Genomic DNA, 26,380 nt, shown 5'->3' with positions numbered 1-26,380 from the left:
TTCTTCAAAAGTGGTAGAGGAGGTCAAGGAACAAAGAAAAGTCAAAATCTAAAATATTACCTGGACCTTTGATCTTTATTTAGTTTTCTATTCTTTGGATCAATGATCTCAAATCAACTGACGCTAGGTCTTTATCATGTATGGTTTACCAGTAAAAAATGCATATCACTTATTTCAAATGGTATTGAGAAATAACTCGCAATATGGAGTCGCCCCCGTTTAAAGGGGACAAAAATCCTGAGGATATAGCGAGCAATTTGGTAAATTAAATTTTTCGCGTTTTTTTCAGGTTACGGAGGAGATCTCACCACAAATAAAACAGTAAGATAACATTTACAATAAAAAGTCTTGGACTAAACAGTGTCAGTCTCCAAAGTGCAATAAGTGTTCGATATATATCACAAGCAATTTAAGCGGCATCTTTCGAAACCCCAAAACATAGCAGGAAACAAATCTGGTACAATCAGAAAAAAATACAACTACAGAAAAGTGGAAAAACCAAATAACATATACAAGCTCGTAAGTTTGTAATATAAGTAAATAAGGATGTCGGATCTTACTTGTAAGTATTAATTACATCACACGAGAAAACCAATTTATTATTTTAAATAGTCACAAGTGCACCACTTTTAATGTTGTTTACGTCAAATAAAAGGTGTCTCTTTCGCCTACATGCATGTGTATACAAATGTAATATGTGACATACAGTTGAAATGGACAACGATATTCTTTTCAACAGATCTAATTCTGCTTCGGTCAAGAGACAAAGACTATATCAGTTTATGTTACAAATTAACAGGAGATCATGTGTTTTTGGTATAATTTTTGGCAGTTCTTTATCCATACTGCTAAGTTTATCTTTATTTTTGATCATTGCACCGTACTTGAACGACTCACCAGATGAGGAGAGTCAATTCGGTAAGTGATTCCAATCTTTGATAACCTTTAATTGCATTTTTGGGTATTTTACACTGTTTTTTAAATGATAGAAAAATAAGCTTTCGGAAAATGGTATATATTTTATTTACCTGTATTTTCAATACACATGTATATAAACATAACTAGTTAATATATACACTTTAATATGTTGGTAAAATAAAACTTAAAACTTGAATGTAATAATTTATCTTGTATAATTTTCTGAGGGTCTGGAATGGTTTGACAAAATAGGGCAAAAAATTCAGAATGAAGGGAAAGAATATAAAGCATAGAAAAAAATAGATCCACAAAATAAAGAAAACAAAAAAGAAAAAAAAGGGCACTACTATATAGATATAGAGAATAAGAGACAAGATAAATAAAGAATAGAGTAAATGACAAAAAAAACAAGAAAGACTACAGAAATGGTAACCAACCCATTCTGATCCTCTTTTATATGACAGGTGTCAGGAATTTTTGTTTTTGTTGTTTTTTTTTAGCAAGGTATGAGATGAAACTAAATTTTGTTAAGTAAAAATGTATATCAAAATAACAACTTTTCACCTCAAATTTAGTGGATAAAATATATGTAACAATCTTCGATGTTTTTAAAACAATTATGCAAATGCATCCTTGTCATTAAATATACATTGTTTTACAGGTGTATAGAGTTGACGTAGGCTTATGACAATGATATGTTCTCTGAATTTTCTTTTTCGCAAATTACCATTATAGTTTATATACAATGAACTGATGGTTCACGAAGACAATCAATTTGCCTGTCAAACGACATAACATTGGAAAATTGTTACGTCCAATTTCGTTTGAATTGCTTTACCAATAGTGTCATGTCGACAAAGAGGGGCGAAAGATACCAGAGGGACAATTAAACTCATAGGTAGAAAATAAACTGACAAAGCCATGGCTATAAAGAACAAGACAAATAGAGACACAAATTATAGTACACAAGACATAATATACATATAGAAAATTAAAGACTAAGCAACGAAAAAACCACAAACTTTAACTTAAATGCATAATATGGCAGATTCTTATATGCATATTGATGTTAAGCCAAGATTATTTTGGATTCTTTAACAGATGCTCAAATCTAAAAATAAATTGCTAGGAAGGGTCGAATTTTAAGCTGTAGATTTTTGTTTGAAGTAAACCTACATGTTTCATGTTTTTAAGAACCTCTTTCCATTAAAACATGTTTGAATTGAAAGCGCTGTAAACTTTGAACTATCCGAATCATACGCAGTAGTTCGAATGTTATTCATATTTACAAAATCTAATTTTGACCTCACGGATAAAACAAATTCAATTTAAGAAAATAGACCTAAACTTTTTTGATAAATTGATGCGTTTAAATGTATCATAAATGTAGAAAAGTACATAACATATTTACTTGCGTAAAACATTGCACAAACTATCGACTCTTATCTAACTTAGGTAATTAAAATACTGAACTATAATTTAAGTAGATCTCTCGAGTAAATTATTAGTACAATGGCTGTCAACAAATGTAAGATTATACTGCACAAGTATTTCTAAGTATATGTATTACAAAGTGTAACGATTGTTACATATGATAATTTGTAGAACCAACTATTTTTATTTTTCAAATATGATGAAATAAAAATTAGAATAATAAGATGCATAAGGATTAGATCAAAGTTAGACAATTTGAAATCTCATACACGATATGAATATTGTATTCTATAAAAGTTCATGGAATAATAATAAGTATGTAATAAAAATTCCTAGAATAAAAATAAGTATGTAATAAAAATTCCTGGAATGATATACATACAGGAGAAGTTCCTGGAATAATAACTATGTAAGAGAAGTTCTTGGAATAATAATAAGTATGTAATAAAAATTCCAGGGATGATATACATGTAAGAGAAGTTTCTGGAATAAAAACTATGTAATAGAAATTCCAGAAATCATTTTCATGTAGGATAAATTCCTTGAATGATAATTATGTGACAGAATTTCCAATATAATTGCGTTAGACAATTTCCTTGTATAATGTAGCAGAAATGCAAGAAATAATTTAACTACTGCACCCATATTTTTGACATTTCTACCAATTATGTCTGTTTGTTTTATTCACACATCGTTGTAAATATAATTGAAGTTGATTCTACTGTCATAACAGTAAGAGGTTTAGGTAGATATAAAACCAGGTCTAATCAACCATTTTCTACAAACGAAAATGCATGTACGAAGTCAGGAATATGTTCGACATTCGATTGATGTGTTTTGACTTTTGATTTTACCGTTTTGAATTTATCTCGGAGTTTCGTATTTTCGTTATTTTTACTTTTTTTCGAGCAAGGAAAACTGAATGTTTTGTTTTAATAGTCATAGGAAGGTTATGAGAATAATTGATGTTTAAAGTTTGAAAGAATGAACGCGTTTTACGTTAAAAATTTATATGCCTTAAATGCTGCTTATGAATGTTAAATTGCTTCTTACTTTTACATGCTTTATGTGTGTAAGTATTATTTATATTGATGTATTTATCTTCAAACACTCCACAGAATCTATGTTAACTTTTGAAGAAACTACACGTGCTTACTTTATAAAATACTCTCAGGTGTAAATAATAGCACAATATACATGAATCTTTTAGTATAACCTTTACGAACTACTCTTTGTGAATTTCCAGCCATTATAGAAACACATTGTATGGTGTTTAGTGTTCCTGTAATCTAAGTTCTCAGGAACTTTTTTAATCGACTATTTTGTTCCATGTGAAACATTTATTATGCAGCACTATATACAGGCACACAGCTACCGTATGTCGACGCACATGAAATGCAACCATTCATGTACATGTTTAACAAATAAAATAAACAAAAAATAGCGAACTCCAGTGAAAATTCAAAACAGAAAATCCCTAAACGAATGGCAAAATCGTATAAAGCTCAATAACATCAAACAAATGGAGAACAACTGTCATATTCTTGTCTTGGTACAGGCATTAGTTATGTTATAATGGTGGATTACATCGGGTTTTGTGGCTATCCAAACCTCCCACTTGTATGATAGTTGTTTGTAGTTCTGGCAGCGAGAGGGTTTTACATTTCTTTTCTCTCATTATAACGTCGGAATAAGGAGATCTGACATGACAGGCAATGAGACAACGGGTGTATAGTATTTGTGACATGTTCACGGTATATGCATATATGAATAAACAATATTATTACTCATGTTACTGGTATAGTTAAATAATTTATAAACTTAAAAAAAAAATAATCTTCCTCACTACGAAGCAAATCAAGGAAATCAAATAATTATTGATGGTATTTTCAAACGGATTATGTTCTCAAAGTCCAGGATGTGAGGTAGAGTTGAAATTACGCGTCGGAATAAGGAGATATGACATGACTGGCAATGAGACAACGGGTGTATAGTATTTGTGACATGTTCACGGTATATGTATATACGAATAAACAATACTGGTAGAGTTAAATGATTTATAAACTTTAAAAAAAAAATAATCTTCCGGACTACGAACATACCAAGCAAATAAAATAATTATTGATGGTATTTTTAAACGGATTATGTTCTCAAAGTCCCGGATGTGAGGTAGAGTTAAAATTCCTCGTCGACAAAACAAACGAATATTGCTTACAATTACTCTACCAAAATGGACATGGCATCAATTTGTTATCCATTATTGTAAATTAGACCTTTATGTGATAAGTATTATATTGATGTTAATGGTTTAAGAAAATCATCTCTCTTCCTCCTTCACTGGTGAGTAGTGGCGCGTTAGCAAACGGAAAGGTTTCAGACATAATCTACAATTTATAGTCGCATTTTTTATTATTATCTAAAACTAATATATTTTATAAAATATATTTTTTTGGCACACATGAAAAAAAAAATAATGATGCGAATAGGTAAATATGTATTGGACAGATGAAAAGAAAGGTGACTGGCGAAAATGCAAAACGCAGGATCCAACTAGCCATCAAACACAAAATAACAAAGATTGTAGGTTTCAGGAAACTTATATGTATTTGTTTTAGGGACACAACATAATATTAACTAAATGTTTAATTGAGAATATATAAAAAAAATATCTTTCAAACGTTCACACTTTTTTAGCTGCTCCATTAAAAGATTTTGATGGCATAGAAATTAAATCTAGTGACTGGCAATGGGGATCATGCTCAAAGACATGTGGTATTGGTGTACAGGAAGGAATCAGAACCAGTATATGCCCACAGAATGTTCATTGTGTAGATAATGAAACTGAAATTTTAAGAAGACATTGTATTAGTGAACACTGTTCCGGTAAGTAAGAAAAGGTTTAAGGTGAACATGTACGTCATGGAGACAGCGACCAAACAACAACAAAAGAACAAAAGACATAAAGAGGTCAACATACGGACGTCAACAAAAAACACGCTTTAATTTTGTAGACTATCACTCTTACGTAAACACATATTCTATATTAAGAAACAAAACATAACACGATAAATCAAAACAGCACTTGGCGAGGTATATGATTTCTATAATGTTAATATTTGAAGGGGTCAATTAATTTTATATCGAAACCAATCCGTTTTTTTAATAATCTTGGAAGTTTTTTTGCCTGATCTAATGATTTACATGGACCTTGTTATCATGATAAAGCACCATCCCCCATGTGCTGATAATATTTGTGTGCACCACTGAATGTTTCAATGAACCGCTCTATTTGCTATTTTGAACAGCGAAAACAGTACTATGCAAAATACATGAAAAAGAACCAAAAGAACACTGTTTCCTGCTATTTTGATAAAACGTGTAATTGTAAAAATCAACCACTCATGCACAAATATGTCATATGCTTGATATTATCTTCATTTTTCACAATTGAGTTTCATTATATTACATGTAGGTGGTTTCGTTGTAGCGTACTCAGCTTGATAGTAGAAGATCATGCGTTCAATTACTAATGATAATTCATTGTTTAGACTATTCAGATGATTCTTTACTTATATATTTACCACGAACATCCTCATGTAACAACATTTGTGTAAGCATGACAATTTGAAACTTAACAAGAAACTTTATTACATAGAAGTACAAACTTATAATTCAATACCAGAAAGTAAACATCCAGGGTTAATATCTTTAAAACCAACAATACAAGAAAGGATAACTCATACAAGTGAGAGGTCTAGCTAGCTATAAAACCAGATTTAACTCACCATTTTCTACTTTAAAATATGCCTATACCAATTCAGAAATATGACAATTGTTGTCCATTTGTTTGATGTGTTTGAGCTTTTAATTTTGCCATTTGATTAGAGACTTTTCCTTTGAATTTTCCTCAGAGCTCAGTATTTTTTGTGATTTAACTTTTCACAATTTGTTAATCAAACTAGTCACTGCTGAATAATTTAAAAAACGACGATGCTATGTTAGTTATGTTTCCATTTTTTGATGAATTTACCCAGAAGTGGGAATGATTACACATTTTTATATTTTTTTCAAATTTTTCAAATTTAACGAAAGTACTTTACCTATATGTATTTGATAAAGCTAGTTCGATTATTGGGAAAAACGGAAACTATTTCAACAATTTGAAATTTACCTTCCAAATGTGAAAAGTAAAATCAGAAAAATATTGAACTCCGAGGAAAATTCAAAACGGAAAAACCCTAATAAAATTGCAAAATCAAATGGTAAAACACACAAAACGAATGGACAACAACTGTCATATCCTGACTTGGTTCAGGCGATGCACAGTCAATGTCCGTTCAATTGAGAATACACTATTTGAACCAGCATGTCAAAGTTAACCTCATTTTTTAAAACATCTTAACATAAAATTATGAATAGAAAGAAAAAACTGCAATGTTATGTTTGATGTTGTTAAAATCATTTTCATATCTACCACACACACCTTCATTGCTACCAGAAATATACAGTAACTGTGAACCGTTATAGTTTAAAATAGTCTATTACAGTTTGTCATACAAAAAAAAAACCCACTGATCTTCAAAATGAAGATTGTCATCTGTTTTTCGTTATCGCAGTTTGATTCTATTTAACTTTTTGTTTTTAAAAACAAATTATATAAAATAAAAATGATATAAAAACATTACGCGTTGTGCTCGTATTTGGATATCGGTGAATTAAAACTCGATGTTGACGCATTGTACTTAGATTTGTGTCAATAGCAACAGTAATTATGAACATCGTTAAAGGAATCTATTGATTATAGCATTTAGATAATTATAATGACGAACAAACAATACTTGAACCATTTCAATTACTAACATATTTTCTGCTTATAGTCAATGCGCTTTTGTTTTCTAAAACAAAAGCAGTTTAAGATAATTTTATATGAATTTTGGCGCCCTGGTTTCTTTTGATACCATACAAAGGTCTCGTCTGATTTTGTTTACGTTGCGGCAATACATGTCAGTGTTGATGAAAATGAACAACAGATTGATGAAAAAATAAAAACTAACCAAAGCAAACCAAACCGAACTTGATTACAGTTGTTGTAGGTAACAGTTTTACGGATTAGTAAAAATAATCTTTAAGATCAACTGAATGACAACCCAAAACATTTTATTTTTGTGGGGTAATAAGATGGAGATGATGGATGGTTGCTCAACATCAAATGGCAGCTTAAATGCATATTCGACCAGGCTGAGGAGATGTTTAAACTGCCTTACATGAATCCTTCTATTACTTGACCAACACACTGAGTCGAATTTTTCACTTGTTAGTACACAAGGAAAGTTTAGAAAACAGTCCAACAATGTCAACCTAACTGGAATCAATATTCTTACTGCGAGCTGTCCTGTTTTTGCCCTATCTCCTAAATGCCATATACTTAAAGCAAACCAGTTTTCAAGGTTTTAATTCACAATTCTGGTAACTATTCCAACACTGAGGCGAGCACGCTTAGATGAGACCATCAAAGCTTCCATGGTTGATTTATACAATTCATAACTTTCTAATTTAAAGAACACTATTTATTTGACTACAGTCAACTACAACACACAAAACTATGTGACACATATGATTTTGTGGAATTCACTGTTTCAGAGTCTAAGTACTCTTTTGGTTATCTATTTTTTAACGCGTGTACCGAAATGATTATTAAACTTTTCCCTGAACATCAAATCTTCAACTTACTATGAAATTATATTTGAATGTTGTTTTTAAACAACGAAATTATTAAAAATCTAGATTGTGGTATGAATTAATGATTCATACCGCACCCTGAATGATTTGTAGAGTCTTGCAGATTCCTATAGGTGAACACTTATACTTTGGATTCATTTATTTTCGTGGGTACTAATTTTCGTGGTTTGAGGACAACTTGCATATTCGTGGATATTTAATTTCGTGATTTTGGCAAATAGTTACCAAAGGTACCAGGATTATAATTTAGTACGCCAGACGCGCGTTTCGTCTACATAAGACTCACCAGTGCCGCTCAGATAAAAATAGTTATAAAGCCAAACAAGTACAAAGTTGAAGAGCATTGAGGATCCAAAATTCCAAAAAGTTATGCCATATACGACTAAGGTAATCTATGCCTGGGATAAGAATATCCTCAGTTTTTCGAAACATTTTAAGTTTTATAAACAGGAAATTTATAAAAATGACCACATTATTGATATTCATGTCAACACCGAAGTGTTGACTACTGGGCTGGTGATACCCTCGGGCGAAGTCTGCATACAGTTCTATAGAAAATTTGCAATTCGTTAAATATTTAAATTCGCGGTGTATATTTCCAGTTGATGGAAAATGGAGTGGTTGGATGCAGGAACCATGTAGTGTCACGTGTGGTGTTGGTACCCGTCTACGTCATCGGCAATGTTCTAATCCACATCCTCAATATGGCGGAAAAAACTGCACAGGAAAAAGCATTGATCACATAAATTGCTCATCATCCAGCTGTTGTCCAGGTTATTATCATAATTAAACATCTTTTAGAGATAAAAAAAACTTCTGGAAGGGGTTGGGAGGGGGTCTTCATTTCTGTATTAATTTACTTTTTATGCAAGTTTTTTCTGCTCTTTAATTTCTTCTGCAATTGTTATCTGCTCTTTAACACGTTATTTTTGTCTTTTTTTATTTGTTTGCCTCATTTTCTCAATAGCTTATTTTATTTCCTTTATTCTATGCCCTGTAAACCATGAAATTGTCGTTTGTTGATGTGTGTCATATTTGTGTTTCAACTGTTATTTTGTTCTTGAGTCAAGCATTTAAGATTTTCTCATTTGAACTGTTTTCGGTGACTATATAATGGAATTTGATGCGACTGTCATACAAGTGAGAGGTTTAGCTAGCTATAAAACCAGGTTCAATCCACCATTTTCTACATTTGAAAATGCCTGTACCAAGTCAGGAATATGACAGTTCTTGTCCATTCGTTTTTGATGCGTTTTGTTATTTGATTTTGCCATGTGATTATGGACTTTCCGAATTGATTTTCCTCTGAGTTCAGTATTTTTGTGATTTTACTTTTTACATACTGTTATGTCAGTGCCTTTAATATCATGCTATGCGGTATGGGTTTTGCTCATTGTTGAGGGCCATGTGGTGACATACAGTTGCTAACATCTACACTGTTTTGTCTCTGGGGATAGTTACTTCTTGCCATCACACCACATCTCTTTATTTAACATTTCGCAACTAACAAATGGCAATTTTTTCTCTGAATCAATCTAACACATTTCTTGTGCTAACATTACGCGGAATCATTTGAAATATATAATGCTCCATTTGCATGGCAGTAATCCAGTGCATAATGAGTTAAATAATTGGACTAAATACAAGGACTTAAATTTCCAACAATAGAATAACAAATTTTGATTTAAAATCGATATCACTTAATATCAAATAGAAACTTTCTTTCTACTGCATCAATATTAAACACATGTATGTTTTACACAATATTATGTGTACACATTTCCCCCCTCACAAATAATCAACATACGGGTATTTGAGTTACTCTAGATGTTATAGTTATACAGATAAAGGATGTGGAATCCGTCTATAGTTCAATATTTCGTTACCAACTTCTTTCATCAGGTTCTATACAAATTCAAAAATTTAACCAGCATTGTTTTAATTACTTATTAATCTATAAACTTCACTCTAATATTTAGCACTTTCCTCCTTGGTATCAATTTCGAAGTGAGGTCATAATATTAGTTAAGAGTTCGATTAAATTTAACACTTTTACTTAGTCTGAAATTATTTTTTAATGTCATTACAAAAACTTTTCATCAGTTTAATGTATATCTGCAATACATGAACGTATGAACATGTGACAGGCTAAACAAGAGAAAACTTTTCTTATTTGTTTAGTTAAGTAAAAACAATAGTTCTGCATGTAGGAATGTTATTTTGTACAAACTAACAAATTATATATATTCGCATAATCATTGTTAATTGTTAATAGGATTGGCAGATGATACCCTTATGAACTGCGCCGGAGGCTGGATGCGACGTGACGACTTTGGTGCATGCTTTTGTTTTAGTAGACAACGTTTGTCATGGAATAGTGCACAGGTAATTCTAGAACCACATATGATAAACATTTGAACAGGTATTTACAAAGCTTTGCATCTTGTTGCAGTCTTTGCTCATGGATGAAGGCCGTATAGTGACTGATAGTTTTTAATTTCTGTGTCATTTTGGTCTCTCGTGGAGAGTGGCTCATTGGCATTTATACCATATTTTCTTTTTTATATTTGTTGTTTTTCTGGTGTCAAAATCCACCTAACAGTCCGTTCGCTTCCTACAAAAATCTCGTTTGTTTTCCATATTTTGAACCGTTTAGTGATAAATCTAAAGGTCTGTAAGGTGTGCTAGGGACGAGACTAAACTTCCTATTTTTAAGATAAGGACGATACTAAGATGAACGTTGATACTTTCTGTTTTTGTTTAAGTCTGCTGTACCAATATTTTGACTATTTTATTTATTATGTCTGTTTAGTTCAAGACTCATTGTAAACATACCAGAATTTGATGAGACTGTCGTACAAAGTGAGACGTTAAGCGCTATAAAACCAGGTTTAATCCACCATTTTCTACATTTGAAAATGCCTGTACTAAGTCAGGAATATGACAGTTGTTGTCCATTCGTTGATGTCTTTTGTCATTTGATTTTGCTATGTGATTAGGGACTTTCCGATTTGATTTTCCTCTGTGTTCAGTATTGTTGTGATTTTACTTTTTCCTAATATCTACTGCCATGCACTGTTTTTTTTTGTCTTTAATATTACTTTGATTATAATTGGTTTGGGGATGTTAACGTCACTTAAACATATAGCGAAAAGGATTAAGTTTTGCAAATATCAATAGCAATCATTAAAGATCATATAATACTATAAAAGCTATACTATACATTTAAATTTAATAAAAAAAGGTATGAGTTTTGAAGTTGAGTTATTTGTTGATAGATTTAAAATTTATAAAATAAAAGTAATGTTCAAATTTACTTAGGCATAGTTGAAGTTTATCTTTTATACCCCTTTGATCATATAGCTCACCACGTGTTTGGGTAGTAATACAGAAATACAGGCAACAGTAGTATACCGTTGTTCAAAAGTCATAAATCGATTGAGAGAAAAAAAATACCCGGTTTACAAACTAAAACCGAAGAAAAGATTAGGTTTCAATATTTTTGGTGTAAACGTTCATGATGAAGATAAATTCAGAGAGGCGGTACGCAAATACTTAAATTATAAAGTGTTAATAAAGAATTAACACATATTGTCTAAAAACAAAAATCTTGTGATCAACGAACACTCCCTTTTCATGATTACAACAAACTTGGAAGAAAGGGTGTAGTGAATCATTATTACTACATGAACATGGAAAAGTAGAGGAAAATCCTTTTACAGCTACATTACCCGTCTCAATGTTTAAATATGAAATATCAAAAGGGCTAAAACTGGAAAGTTGAACTGCCTCAAGTAAACATTGCGTTGTAGAAAAAGATAATTTTAAAAATTTATGCAATCGAAATTTAGAGAAAGAAAATGTATGATTTGATTCATACCGGGATAAAAAAAAACCTGCTCAATTCACGGATAATACCACTTAGGCAATAATAGTCCACTGACAACGGTTTTGACCTAATTTGAACACAGACATGTATTCTACTGATTTTCTCATTCATGGTACGAGGACAAAAGTAAGATGCCAAGTATAAACAATTTTACAGCTTTAAATCTTAAAAATATATGATGATTTTTCCCCCGCAGACGGTTTATTACATCTAAATGTGTTTGAAGATTTTATTTACAGAGCAGATTTAATTTAGAATTTTCTTATCCTAGCAATATATTACCAAAGCTGTATTTGGCACATTTTTTTCGGAATTTTGGGTCCCCAATGCTCTTCAACTTTGCACTTGTTTGGCTTTATAATTATTTTGATCTGAGCGCCACTGATTAGTCGTATAAAGACGAAACTCGCGTCTGGCATATTAAATTATAATCCTGATACCTTTGATAACTATATAGATAAGATCAATGCACACGTAATAATCCTATAAATTCGTTTTAAAGGTTGTGATTTTAAAACTGGTATAGGATCATTAAATATCCAATTCCTTTCGTTTCGAATAAATATTTTCCTCATTGGCTGTCAAACCACAACTACTGCTTTTTATATCGTTTCCAAACTGAGGCTGAAATCTCTGTCTTAAAGATCTTGAAAATTCAAACAATAATTTAACGTGCATTTTCTGGGCTTTTTTTCCTCACAAAAGTAATAACTGTTAGATGTTAAACGTTTTGGACGTACCGAATTTTTTAAGTGTTATTTCCAGTTTATAGCTATGGTTTGATGCCATGACTTTCGTAAGTTTTATAGCCAGCGGTTAAATTCGGACATACTTTGTAAAATACTTTTCTAGTAGTTAGGACTGTAACAAAATGTTGACTGCTGTATTTTTGACATTTTTACCTAGTATATCTGTTTGTTTTGTTCGATGTTAATATAATGTAATTTAATGCGACTGTTGTACAAGTGAAAGGTTTAGCTAGCTTTAAAACCAGGTTCATCCACCATTTCAGACCCCAAAAAATGCCTGTACCAATTCAGGAATATTACAGTTGTTGTCCATTCGTTTGATGTGTTTAAGCTTTTAATTTTGCAGTTTGATAAGGGAATTTCCGTTTTGAACTTTCCTCGGAGTTCAGTATTTTTGTGATTTTACTTTTTTTTTTAATTTTCGAAAGTTACATGAATATATTTCATAAAATAAGGATGATTTGGCTATTCTATATTCGTTCATTTTTGTTTTAAAAACTGCAAAAGTACATGACATTTGCTTTCAAATTGATATGTTTAAAGGTTCATGACGAACGGTAATCGAGAAAAGCGTGGATGCACATAATTTAACACGTTAAATTTATTGATAAGATAACCTTTTAATATACAGCTAAATATCATTGTTTGGATCTTTCTGATTAAGCAAAAATTAACAAGATTCTGACTCTGGTATTCAAATTACTTTACAGAACGGCTGAATCAGAAGAATCCTCCCCATCCCTCCCAAATAAAAACAAAATGAACAAAAATACCACAAATATTTGAAATTTTCTCATTATGAAGCTATACATCTTTATACCTGATAATATGCAAAAAATAGCGTCTACGCCCCCCTGTCCTGAATTTTCGTAAATGTGAAATTTGCATTAGTTATTTGCTTGTGTTAAAATCTCGTGAATCCTTTTTAATATACAAATTAAACAACAAAACCTTAGAGAATTTCGTGAACTGTAAACGGATTAAAAGACTAAGACACGGTGTATCAATAAGGTACTAGTAAGTGGCTTGTCCTTCACATGTGTAAGTTCAATCTCTGTTTACCGAAATATTTGCATTTCTAAAAAAAATGTGTTTAAAAAAATTGAATTAAGAGTGTTTTTTTTTGTAGGCGCAATGCAAAATGCAGAGTGGATCACTTGCAGATATTTATTCAGAAAATGAAGCAGTATGGCTGGCTGATTACAGTCGTTTGCATACAGGTTTGCATTTTAATAACACATTCGCACGTCTTTTATTGAAGCATTGTTCGCCTTAGTTAGAAAAAGCACACTATATTTGTAAATCAAATATAAACAATATGAACAAAGAGGTAATTGGGACATGTTTATATTTCTTTTGCAATGTAATAATTTGATAACTATTTATAAATAAGTATAACATGTTTTTTTGTAAGATAACTAAATGTTTATTGAATTTTTTATGAATTTGTTATGTCTATGTCATTGGGTCTCTGATGGGGTGCTGTCGCATTGGCATTCATAACACATATCTTCTGATCTTTATATTAACAAAATGTGATGTATTGATTGTAAATGTATTATAGTTTTGGCTTTACTCGTTTAGACTAATTTTTATTTTTTTGCAGACATGAGACAATTAAGAACCTGCTATTTTCTTAAGAAAAATTTCCATTGTTGAAGCTAATTAGGTGTCCTAAAGAAGTTTTTTTTTGTGATTTTGTTGCTGGATTGTAGTTAGTCATTAGTATATACGTGATCTATCCTATTATTTAAGCATCTCTTAAAATAGGCATGTTTTATTTATTTAAAAGCCAAAAGCCTTTTAGGACGTTCATTATTGTCTGATCAAATACCAGGGTAATTTAGAGGGTTTGATATATAACCATTTAAGAATTAGTGAAAGGGTTAAATCTACTCATCGGAAAAAAATATAATCTTTTAACTATCTGAAATAAACTATACATTAACTATATTAGTTTATAATTCACAGTCTTTCCCAATTATTATTAAGACCAATTGTAATACTTCTGAATAGACTCAAAAAAATACTAGCAGATAGGTACATCATAGTATTGTAACATTCAGAAAGAAAGAAAGGAAAACACTTATAAAAATTAACAATCATAAAATCTAAAGATATACATATGAAATTTATCCACATCAACTCGATCTTGCTGAATTAAACGTTAATGATGTCATATCTTTTAACGCCCTTTTCTCGTTTGCAGTCTCAACCAACATCTTTTAATACTGCTAGAGCTTTTCCCATCCTGATGCTAACGACGTTATTGTATGATACTCCTATAAAGAACAGCTTCTATTTAATTATTGTTTCTCCTATTTTAGCTCACCTGGCCCAATCGGCCAATGTGTCCGATGACCAATCATGATTGCCACCATTGCTGAAAAATTAAAACATAGGGGCAAAATGTAGATGTAAGCTTATATCTCTGAAACAAAAGCAATAAGACAATCTTTCAGAATAAAATTGTTTATCAGGTCAAGATCTATCTGCCCTGAAATTTTTAGACAAATCGGACAACACGTTGTTGGGTTGCTGCCACTGAATTGGTAATTTTAAGGAAGTTTTGCGATTATTGGATATTATCTTGAAAAGTATTATAGTTAATGTCACAATACAATAACCAAATTGCAACGAGTACCCAATTTCATTAAGGATTCAAAAGCAAATTGGTGGGACTATATAGTAAATAAGGATACATCTTCAAAATGAAAACAGAATGGAAATGTGTCATATCAACACGTCTGCCAACTAACTTTGCGGACATGGCTAAAAAAGAACATAGAGGTAAAATGCAGTTTTTGGCTTTATATATCTAAAACTAAAGCAACAGTATAACGGTTACATTATTTCATGCATCAATTGTAAATAAAAATATCAGGTAAGCGATATAGGCTCCTTAGATCCTTTAGTTTAAAGACGTCGGATAAAAGAACACGGGATAACATTTCACCGAGTAGTACATTACAGCGTATTGATCATATGATAACTGACGGATAATTTATTACATTAATGATCGGTAAACAGTTGACTGGCAGGTTTGTATTATACTGATAGGGTTAAACCAACTTTCCATATTTCAAAGTCTCTGCAACGAATAGTATCTTTAATGACATTTTCAAGCTGATCTTTAATTTTATAACTATCGTTTTTGGTTCAATAGCCCACTTATCAGTTTTAAAAGTATAATTTTTTTATCTTTCATGATATATACGTCTTATTGCTTTGTAAACACTATTTTTTTTCCAAAATACTGATATTTTGATAACATCCATAGGTGATAATATTGTATTGATCGTTTACATACATATACAAACCTTGCGATAATTCGGTAGGTCACTTTTGAGGAAAACAGACGGTATTATATAACTTTCTCATGTCTTCTATAACAACTTACCCTGCTGTGTGACATTCACTGATCTGTTGACACCTGTCTTACTTGTTAACAAATGGCATATCTATTTAAAAGTAACAGCACATTTGCAACATTAAATTATGTCAATCTGTCCATTTTATATAATTTTTTCCTTTTGTATGTACAACCTCAATACCTTTTGTACCTATATCCTTCATATCCTTTTCGTGTACCTACAACATTTATATCCTTTGTATTGTCAGCCTCTCTACCATAACAGCCATCATATCGTACCTTGTGCTATCATCTTGTGCATGCATACATACTTACATCTTCCAAATATCTTCTAACAACCTGCATTAAATTCTAACCTCCTTTTGGTATGTAAACCAACAAACTCCCCATTCATAATCATCATACTCACAACCTCCATATCCTACTTGTAAACCAACACACTCCCTATTCATACTCATCATACTCACAACCTCAATATCCTACTTGTGAACCAACAAACTCCCGATCCATGCTCATAATACTCACAACCTCCATATCCTTTTTGTATATTAATAAACGTCTTGTCATATGTCCTCCCAAATTCCGTTTTCTTCTTATGAACTTACAAACTTCCTATCATGTGTACTCAAAACCTCCATATTATCCTAGTATATTCACAACCTTCATATCGTATGCACATAAAGCCGCCATATTGTATGTTCTTTTAACGTCCATTTTCATTCTTTATTTGTATTTACAACCTTTCTATTGTGTACTTACTATCATCCTATTGTATATAAAAGATAAAAGTACAAAAATACCGAACATTAAGGAAAATTCAAAACGGGAAGTTACCAATCGAAAAGCAAATTCAAAAGATCAAACACACCAAACACATTATAACACAGACTGAATGCACGCATGCACATGTTCAGCATCACAGTCAAATACTGCTCCACATGTGGAGCACAATCTGCTTACCTTTCCGGAGCACCTGAGATCACCCCTAGTTTTTGGTGGGGTTCGTTTTGCTTATTCTTTAGTTATTTATGTGGTGTCATATGTTCTATTGTTTGTCTGTTTGTCTTCTTTAATTTTTAGCCAGGCGTTGTCAGTATATTTTCAATTTATGCGTTTGACTGTCCCTCTGGTATCTTTCGTCTCTCTTTCAGTCATGTAGTTGTTTCTTTTTCCATTCTGTATTCTAATTCGGAAACATATTATAAGCATGTATCAAAACTGAATTAAAGCAAATTTGTATAAAACACATGCAATTTAAATTTATATTGGGCACTACATATTTCAATTATAAGCATCAATTCAAAAGCATATTATTTAAACTGACACTTTTAAATTGTAGTTCTCCGGACTATTTATAACTTTCTCTGCTGTTTGACATTCATGGGTGTATTTACACCTTTCTTATCTGTTGACCGAGTGACATTCTTCAAAGGCGCTTAATCAACTTCTTTAATGCACCTAACTAACATACAGCTATATTACATAGCATTCGAAAAACATCCTTTATGTTTTGCCCGGTCGTCAATACGATGGATTTTTTGATATATCAAGCGCAAAGGTCAATAATGAACATTTCTAAATGTTACAAGAATTAAAAACAAAAAGCACTTTTCTGGTTCTTTGATGATTTTTTTTCTACAAATCCCATTAGCCTTTATAAACAGATTACCCTCATTTCAAATCAAATGCAGCTTAAAATGTGGAATATTTACAGAATAAGGCAATCTTTAAAAACTGCAGTTGCACTAAATGTGTAAAAAGAATAAAAAAGAATAAACGGCAATTAAAATACATATAGAAATATCAATGGTTCCCTCCCTAAATTTTGCACTTATCAGTAATCTCACATGAATTATTTTCTTTAAACATTTAAATATTTCTAATATTTGGGTTCTTTTTAACATACATTGTGTTTAACAAATAACGTCTAAACATTTTGGGCAAATATATTTGTTTGACGTGTGTGGTCGTTTTATTAGCAAACAACGTGATTGCAGCAATTTGATGAAATCAAAAGCTTCCTTAGTACTAAATAAGTTATGCTTTTTGGTTGTATGTGATAACAAATTAAATGACAGACAAATATTTTGGTTATAACTTATGTCTTTCATTTTCACGTCAATTCTCAAAAAGGCGCTTTCTATCAAAAACACGTCTTTAACATTTCAAAGTGTATTTGATAAGTAATTGTTAACCTCTGTCCATAAAAGTCCGTGCATAATTTCGTTATTCAGACGAGATCAGAAGATGGAATATGCAAACATTCTGTTATCTTTTAAAATCAAAACATGTCCTTCCCTGACCTTGAACGGTACGAATATTTGAAGACCGGGTAAAAAAGAATTGTTGCGGAGAAGGCCGTGCCTTGACCTATAATAGTTTACTTTAATAAATTGTTACTTGGACGGAGAGTTGTCACATTGGCACTAATACCACATCTTTCTATATCTATATACAACCACTCTATCGTATGATATCAATCTACAATATATCTATCCTATGTTATGAACTGGTTTATCAACATGAACGTTTCCACTTTTGGAACAGGAGCCGACAACCCTAACTTACTTAGTTCACACCCAGTTTTGCCTAAGGTTAATCTTTTGCTCATTCTTTAGTTTTAAATCTATTTTTTTACTGTTTTTTTTTGTCGTAACGTTGTTTTTCTATCAAGCATATCATGTTGTTTATTTTTATAGTTTTTTGGTTATTGATTACCCCCTCTGAACTTGGTATCCATTGTCCTTTTTGTCCAACCTTGTGAATTCTATGGATTGTACTTTTAAAAAGCTAAATTGTTTCTTTTAAAATCAATCGATTTTAAGCCAACCTCAGCCTTTGAATGCGTCACGAGTTATCTACCTTACATCACGAGAAATAACTTTGATAACGTTGTTGAAGATGGCTTGTTTTGTTCATGTTTTAGGAACGAGTGTATGGATTGGCGGGAAAAGAAATCGGTACAGATACATGTGGTTTACTTCCGATGGAAGAACCAAAACTATGAACTACACAAGATGGGCACCTGGAGAACCGAAATTTTATGATCCAGGAAATCGTCATTTTATTTGTGTCGACCTATGGCCAGAACACCAATATAAATGGGATGATTTCGACTGTAATAAGAAACTGAATTTCATATGCAAGACATATTTGTGAAACCATTTTCGCTAATAATGTTGATCATTTTATTCTACCTTTATCAATACTTGTATACAGCATTAGCATGATGTCAACTGTTAAAAGCCTTTGTTAAACAATAGAGCATAATAAATTGTGGCCATATACAAGTATTGATTGATTGATTGTTTGTTGCTTAACGTCGGTCAGTGGCATGCATGTTCAGGACGACCACATCTTATTGATAAAAGTAACTCACTATCGCGATTGCTGGATTTCCCTGTTTCTTATTGTATGGTTTAGAAGTGAATTTCCATCATCAGAATTGATCGAATTCAACAAATCTGTTATAATTGTTATTGACAATTGTGAGGAAACGTATTACAAATCCCACAAAAGGGAGATAAAAAATAAGGAAATTATTAAAAAAAAAAAAGACTAATTCACATGGATTTATTTCACAAAGTTCAACAAGTCTAGTAAGATATGAACATAAAAGTTTTTACAGTACCAACATGTTTTTTAATAAAGATTTCAAGCCGATTGTAGCCAATTCGGCATATATTTCTTTGGTATTTACCCGAATTTGTCTTAAGCAAAGCCAAATGAAAATTAAACGGTTACCTACGGCTTGGGCATATTAACTAAGAAAATTACCAATTTTTCATATAAATCTGATTGTGTCTCGGGGTTTTATCAACCCCTAAATGGAGAATGTTCTTTATAATTTCTGTTGTACTGACCGTTAATGATAACTTATAAAACTAATGTACAAGAATTATTATAGATCAAAATGGGTTTACCGGTACGTTTTGGCGATTTCATACGAGTCGGCTCCTCAGCATTTTTTGTGGTGTAAATATTTTCCAGGATGCTCTTCATAAGTATAAAAATTGATACTGTAGAAATTTATGACAGTTTTTTTTATGGCCCACCTACGATAGTAGAGGGGCATTATGTTTTCTGGTCTGTGCGTCAGTCAGTCCTTCCGTCCGTTCGTTCGTTCGTTTAGGTTAAAGTTTTTGGTCAAGGTAGTTTTTGATGAAGTTGAAGTCCAATCAACTTCAAACTTAGTACACATGTTCCCTATGATATGATCTTTCTAATGTAATTGCCAAATTAGACCCCAATTTCACGGTCCACTGAACATAGAAAATGATAGTGCAAGTTTCAGGTTAAAGTTTTTGGTCAAGGTAGGTTTTGATTTAGTTGAAGTCCAATCAACTTGAAACTTTGTACACATGTTTCTTAGGTTATGATCTGTCTAATTTATATGCCAAATTATATTTTTTATCCCAATTTCACGGTCCACTGAACATAGAAAATGATAATTGGAGTGGGGCATCCGTGTACTATGGACACATTCTTGTTTAAATCTCATATGACTAAGTATCTAACCAGGTACAGCGTGTACGTTTGTTAACATTATGTTTCATTTTGTATAATAACATTTCAAAATAAAACTTTAATGTTATTTTCTTTATATTTGTATTCATTACAGGGATTTTCATAACTAAATCAAATTGTCGGATATGTAACTAAATTAAAATAAGACTCTGTGTGTTATCAACAGCGTATAGTTGTTTTTTAGAATACTTTGGATTTTTCTTGTTAAAGAGCCTTGTGCATTGTCATGTAAATATAAATGAATTAAATGGATTTTTTAAAACAAACTGTACATAGCTTGTTTTAATCCGTTTAATTGTCTTTGCCTTTTGATCTTTTTGTTTTGTTTTTTGAAATGGTGTTGTCAGTTTATTTTAGACTTTTCGTTTGAGTTTGAATGTCCCTTTGGTATCTTGAGTAAAAGGGTCAAAGTGAGTATTTTGTCAAAATTGTGTGAAAAATTAAACGAGCAAAATTAATTTTATCCTAGGTTTTTTGTACTCACCCAAAAACTAAAATGTATTAATAAAAGAGTAGGATTTGTTTTCAATCAAAATCAAACAACTTGTCATTTTTTCCTGAGTATAATTTAATCCCGTTTTCCCGGAACTTTTTAAGATATTGGGCTATTTCAATATAAGCGATGTAAGGGGCAATATTGCTCAGAAGGTGTAAAGCTGAGACTAAATTAATCGATTCACTCTGACTCTTTGACAAAAACAAATCGAACCACACACTTTATTGAAAATTCAATTGAGTTATCTCCCTGCAGTGCTATGTACCACATTAAAATTCTGGGTAAGACTATTTGTTCATAAAATAATCTGCCTTTATAATTTTAATTGATTTTCACCTTCATTGTGCACAAGTAACAACAGTTTTATCCTGTTAATTAGTTCATGTTTATACTTAACTATCCAAACTGCTGTAATCAAATGTTTCTTGATGAATAATTATAGAATGGATTATAGAAACAAAAAAGTGTAAAAGAGACACTAACCACATTAAAAGGTTGAAAATAGCACAAGGCCGCCAATTGGTATTTAACACAGCAAGAGTATGCTATATAATTCAAAGTTAGAAGAGATATATATTATCAAAAAAGAAGATGTGGTATGATTACCAATGAGACAACTCTCCACAAGAGACCAAATGAAACAAACATTAACAACTATAGGTCATCGTACGGCTTTCAATAATTAGCAAGGCCCATACCGCATAATCAGCTATAAAAGGCCCAGAAATGACAACTGTAAAACAATTCAAACAATAAAACTAACGGCCTAATTAATGTGCAAAAAATAAAGAAAAACAAATGTCTCAGACATCAACAAACGACAACCACTGAACTACAGGCTCCTAACTTGGGACAGGCGCATACATACAGAATGTGACGGGGTTAAACATGTTAGCGGGATCCCCGCCCTCCCCTAACCTGGGACAGTGGTGTAACAGTACAATATTAGAACGAGCTATAAAAATTAGTTTAAAATGGTTTAACTCATCAGATTGATACAAACAGAAATACTACACAGAGTCACTGATGATGGGAGTTTTAAGATCCTGACTACCTATATAGCCCTTGAACGGTAAGCCAATTTGAGTCCATACCTTTTGCAGTAGATTTTTATTGATCTATAGCAGTACATGTATGAGGAAGATGAATTACAATAGTTATAATATTTTCAAATTCGCTCTATGTATTTAAACATTTTTAAGGTGCAGCTGTTTAAATTAGCTAATAATTCATTATAATCTTCAAATTGATTTCAATAACTTAAAGAAACTGATCTTAATTTGAAAAACAACATAGACAAAACAAAATGTTAAATGCAAGTGTTTTCAGAAATCTTAAATACCCAAATTTTGCAAGTGATCAAATATCAAAGAGATAAATTTACAGATATTACAACTTTTCATTTTACGCAGTTTATTTAATATATAGCATTTATTTTTAGAATTAAATGTTTTGATCGGGTGATGAAAAGTACAAATCAACATTTTCTATTTTTTTTCGAATGAACCAGAATATCAGGGCAATTAGCATTGCTTGAACTGTTGTGAACATCGCTTATACTTTGTAACGTTTTATACTTATCATATTAAATTTTGTTTACATGTTACAAACTTACCTGTATGAAAAGTTTAACTGATAGAGCTCACATGACATATTGTATGTGTAACATAATGTAATTCCGGATATTTTGTATCATAAATTTTTGATGTAGTAATCAGTTATGCGGTTTCTAACTAAAAGAAAAATATACTATAAATGATGTTTGAATTTTACGTTGATCTTGGATGTTCATTCCTGTTTCATGTTGTTAAACTTTTATATCTGTCTAGAAAGTATAGCAATTCAGATAACGAAGATGTTAGAGATAGAGAAAATCACAAGCTTCAAAGTATTTGGAAGAGAAGGGTTTTTATCATTCGAGTTACACTAGGATTTTTGTGTAATGCAGCAGCCATCGTAACTCTGTGTGTATTGCACCAAGATTTTTATATTGCAGGGAACGTTTCGAAAGGATTATTTATAACTATAGTAATATTCACTGCACTATCATTCATAAACATGGAACGTTTTGCCTGTATCATCGATTTCGATGATAATGATGATACAAATGATGTGCTAGCATTTCTGATATTCTGGCATAGAATTTATGAAATAGAATATGACATTGTGTTCTGTGTTTACTGTCTAGTCTTATCAGATTGGGTAATGACAAAATATACAATCGTTACAATTGTTCTTGCACTTATTGATATAACAGTTAGTTTCATTTTACTGGTAAAGAATATTTATCACTTCAAACCGGACGAACTTAAATGGGAACTAATCCTTTTGATATTTTATCCTTTGCCAACATTTTATGTCAACATTATATTTAGTGATGCAGTAATTTATATATACTTATTCAATCTTTATGTATATATAAGTTCAAAATTGAATATTAAAAAATATTCTGGAATATTATTGCTTCTGGAATAAATATTACAGTATATATTCGAAATGAAATAAATGGTATAGAATAACAAAGGTTTGAGTGGAATTTCTGTTAAGCGGAACAAATATACCCCTTAGATAGAGATGAGCTACGCATAAACTAGTCGCGTTTATTTATTAAATGGAAAACAATGTCAACATTGAAAGTGAAATAAAGGTTTGTTGACTGATTCGATCCACAAAAACCCTTTTTTATACAGGTAAAACGATGATTAACATTTTTTCTGCCTTCAATATGAAATCAACCATACCTAGAAAATTCCAATTACAAGTGTTTGCTATCTTTTTATATCTATAAAAAAGTTGAATAACAAAAGTGTCGAACTCTGAGGAAAATTTCTAAACTGAAAGTCCCGAAACAAATGGCAAAATCAAAGCTAAAACGCATCAGATGAATGGATATCAACTGTCACATTCCTGACTTGGTACAGGCTTTTCAGATGTAGACAATGGTGGATTTAATATTCGGATGTGCTCTACTTTTCATACACAAAGAAATAAACAATCTTTAAAAAAAACAAAACGTTTGTGATTATATCAGGTTTAATGGCTGTCAGCAGTTCTTCAAAGGTCACCTCGATGGTTAACTAGAAAGCGTGTACACAAAATTACCAAAAACAGCTATTTGTTCCAGATTGTTTAAGATACAGCTTAGAATTTTAAACTTTTTAAAAAAAATCATGATTATCGTTTTCGTTTAAGTTCTTCATATTTGCATTCGCCAAAAAAAAGAGGCAAACTCTAGTTTGATCAAATCATCATGCCTGAAAAATATCTTTCTGGTACTATTAGTACTTCATAGTATTCTTGCAAACCACATAACGGTAGTTATTAACGACAATTCTGACGCCAAACATCAGGGAATATTTCGAACCTTATTTTTTAAATTGCAATGACCAAACGTTTTAAATAATTGCCTGAATCCAAAAAATACCACTCAGTATCCGTGAATCGTTTTGTATTTAAAGAAAATTTAAGAATTAAAACGCATATGCATTAATACATAATTTCAATATGACTAAAACATTTGCATCTAAACAGAGATGTTTCTTATTTAACAATCCCATAAAAGTCCACATTTCCAGGGTTTACTGGCATTGTTTTTATTAGATTAAGGTGGTACCCAACACTTTCACTAAAATTAATTTGACTCGTTTAATTTTCATAAAATTTTGACAAAGTATTTACTTTGACCATTTTACAAAAATATAAAAACTTATAAAAATTTGAACCAAGCGTTTTATCAGAAAAATTACACTGGTTATTTAGCAGTTTGACAAACACTACTTTTGATCATTGAGAAGCTTAATATTCACTTAACAACACAATGTCATTAAAACGTTTAGGTGATTTTACAGAGTTATCTCCCTGTAGTGTTAGGTACCACCTTAATACAAGAAGAATATAAGAAGATGATTTATGATTGTCAATGAGACAATGAGACAACCATACACCAGAGTTCAGATTTTGGGGTTAATGTTTTAACACTGTTGTAATCGAATATTTCTTGATATAGATATTAAATATAGAATGCAGAATTGAACCAGGAAATGTGTCAAAGAACCAACAACCAGAAAGTCTGAGAACAGTTCAGGGCCACCAACACATTCATCACAGCAAGAATATCCCGCAGCCGGAGGTGGGTTTCAGCTGGTCCTTGAAACTAGTGTTCTAAAGGATTTTTCAAAATAATGTAAGCTTTTCTAGTACCTACTAAGCATTACAACTTATTAGTTTAAAAATATCAATATGATACAAACTAGCAATAACCTTGTTTTAAATTAAAAAGGAGCCTGCTGTTTAGTAGTTGTCGTTAGTTAGTGTGGTTCGACAGTGGTTCTCGTTTCTCGTTTTTGATATACATTAGATCGTTGGTTTTTCCTGTTTTAATTGTTTTACACTAGTTATTGTGGGGTCCTTTATAGCTTTCTGTTCGGTGTGAGCCAATGCTCCTTGTTGAAGGCCAAACTTTGATCTATCATTGTTTACTTTGACAGTCATAGATTATCTTCTTAATCATATTCACAGCATTTGTTTTATATGGAAGCAGAATACATTTTGATTACTTCGCATAAAATTTTTGACCCTGAACAACTAAAAATGTAGCATGATCCTTTTTTTCTTTCAATAACACGAATAGATAAATTGTCATGACTTTTATAGTTATAACACCGAGCCTTAGAAAAAAGAGCCAAAAGGAATATAATTTAATCAACCCTTGTATGCTTACTTGTGCATATGGTAGGTTGAATGTTCTACATAAATTCAGTAATACTCGATTAATAGTTACCAAAGTTACCAGGCTGATTTGATATACCTGATATAAGATGATGCTATATATCAAAGTTAGAAGGGATGTATATTAGTTTATACTTATCTATTGAGTCAATAGTACATGTGGAAAATGAATTACAATGGCATAAATATTTTCAAATACGTTTTATGTATTTTAACATTGTTGAGGTTCAGTTATTTAAAATAGCCCATAATTCATTATAATGTTTTAATTGAATTCCATAACATTTGAGAAACTGATCTAGATTTGAACAAAATACACACACAAAACAAAACGTTGAATACAAGTGTTTTCAGATATCTTAAATACCTTTATACATTTAGCATATTACCAAATAAATGTTTGATTCTGAGACATGTGTTTCTTCTGTTTCTTTTACGTTATTTATAAACATTTTCTTTATTTTGATGCAATCGAATACGTCATATTTACCTTTTCTCAATAAGCATCTCAAAGGTTTCATATACAC

At 31.2% G+C, this 26,380-nt stretch overlaps 1 protein-coding gene across 3 annotated transcripts; it reads left to right on the top strand.

Moving 5' to 3' along the window:
- The first annotated feature begins 602 nt into the window (after positions 1 to 602).
- LOC139501933 (regenerating islet-derived protein 4-like) lies at positions 603 to 22,897 on the top strand. Of its 3 annotated transcripts, XM_071291238.1 has the most exons (7): positions 620 to 918; positions 5,047 to 5,235; positions 8,694 to 8,864; positions 10,367 to 10,476; positions 13,859 to 13,949; positions 16,068 to 16,090; positions 19,029 to 19,059. In XM_071291238.1, the coding sequence occupies exons 1-6, from the start codon at positions 714 to 716 to the stop codon at positions 16,076 to 16,078; spliced, it is 777 nt and encodes a 258-aa protein (XP_071147339.1). In that variant the 5' UTR covers positions 620 to 713; the 3' UTR covers positions 16,079 to 16,090; positions 19,029 to 19,059. The 3 variants fall into 3 exon arrangements, with proteins under 3 accessions (XP_071147337.1, XP_071147339.1, XP_071147338.1); XM_071291236.1 differs by lacking the exon at positions 16,068 to 16,090 and having other exon boundaries at positions 603 to 918; positions 19,029 to 22,897; XM_071291237.1 differs by lacking the exons at positions 8,694 to 8,864; positions 16,068 to 16,090 and having other exon boundaries at positions 19,029 to 22,897.
- Positions 22,898 to 26,380: the final 3,483 nt, after the last annotated feature.

The sequence above is a fragment of the Mytilus edulis genome, chromosome 13 (assembly GCF_963676685.1).
Source record: "Mytilus edulis chromosome 13, xbMytEdul2.2, whole genome shotgun sequence".
Lineage (NCBI taxonomy): Eukaryota > Metazoa > Mollusca > Bivalvia > Mytilida > Mytilidae > Mytilus > Mytilus edulis.
The sequence above is the reverse complement of the archived record's forward strand: the minus strand, read 5'-3'. Positions and strand labels throughout refer to the sequence as shown.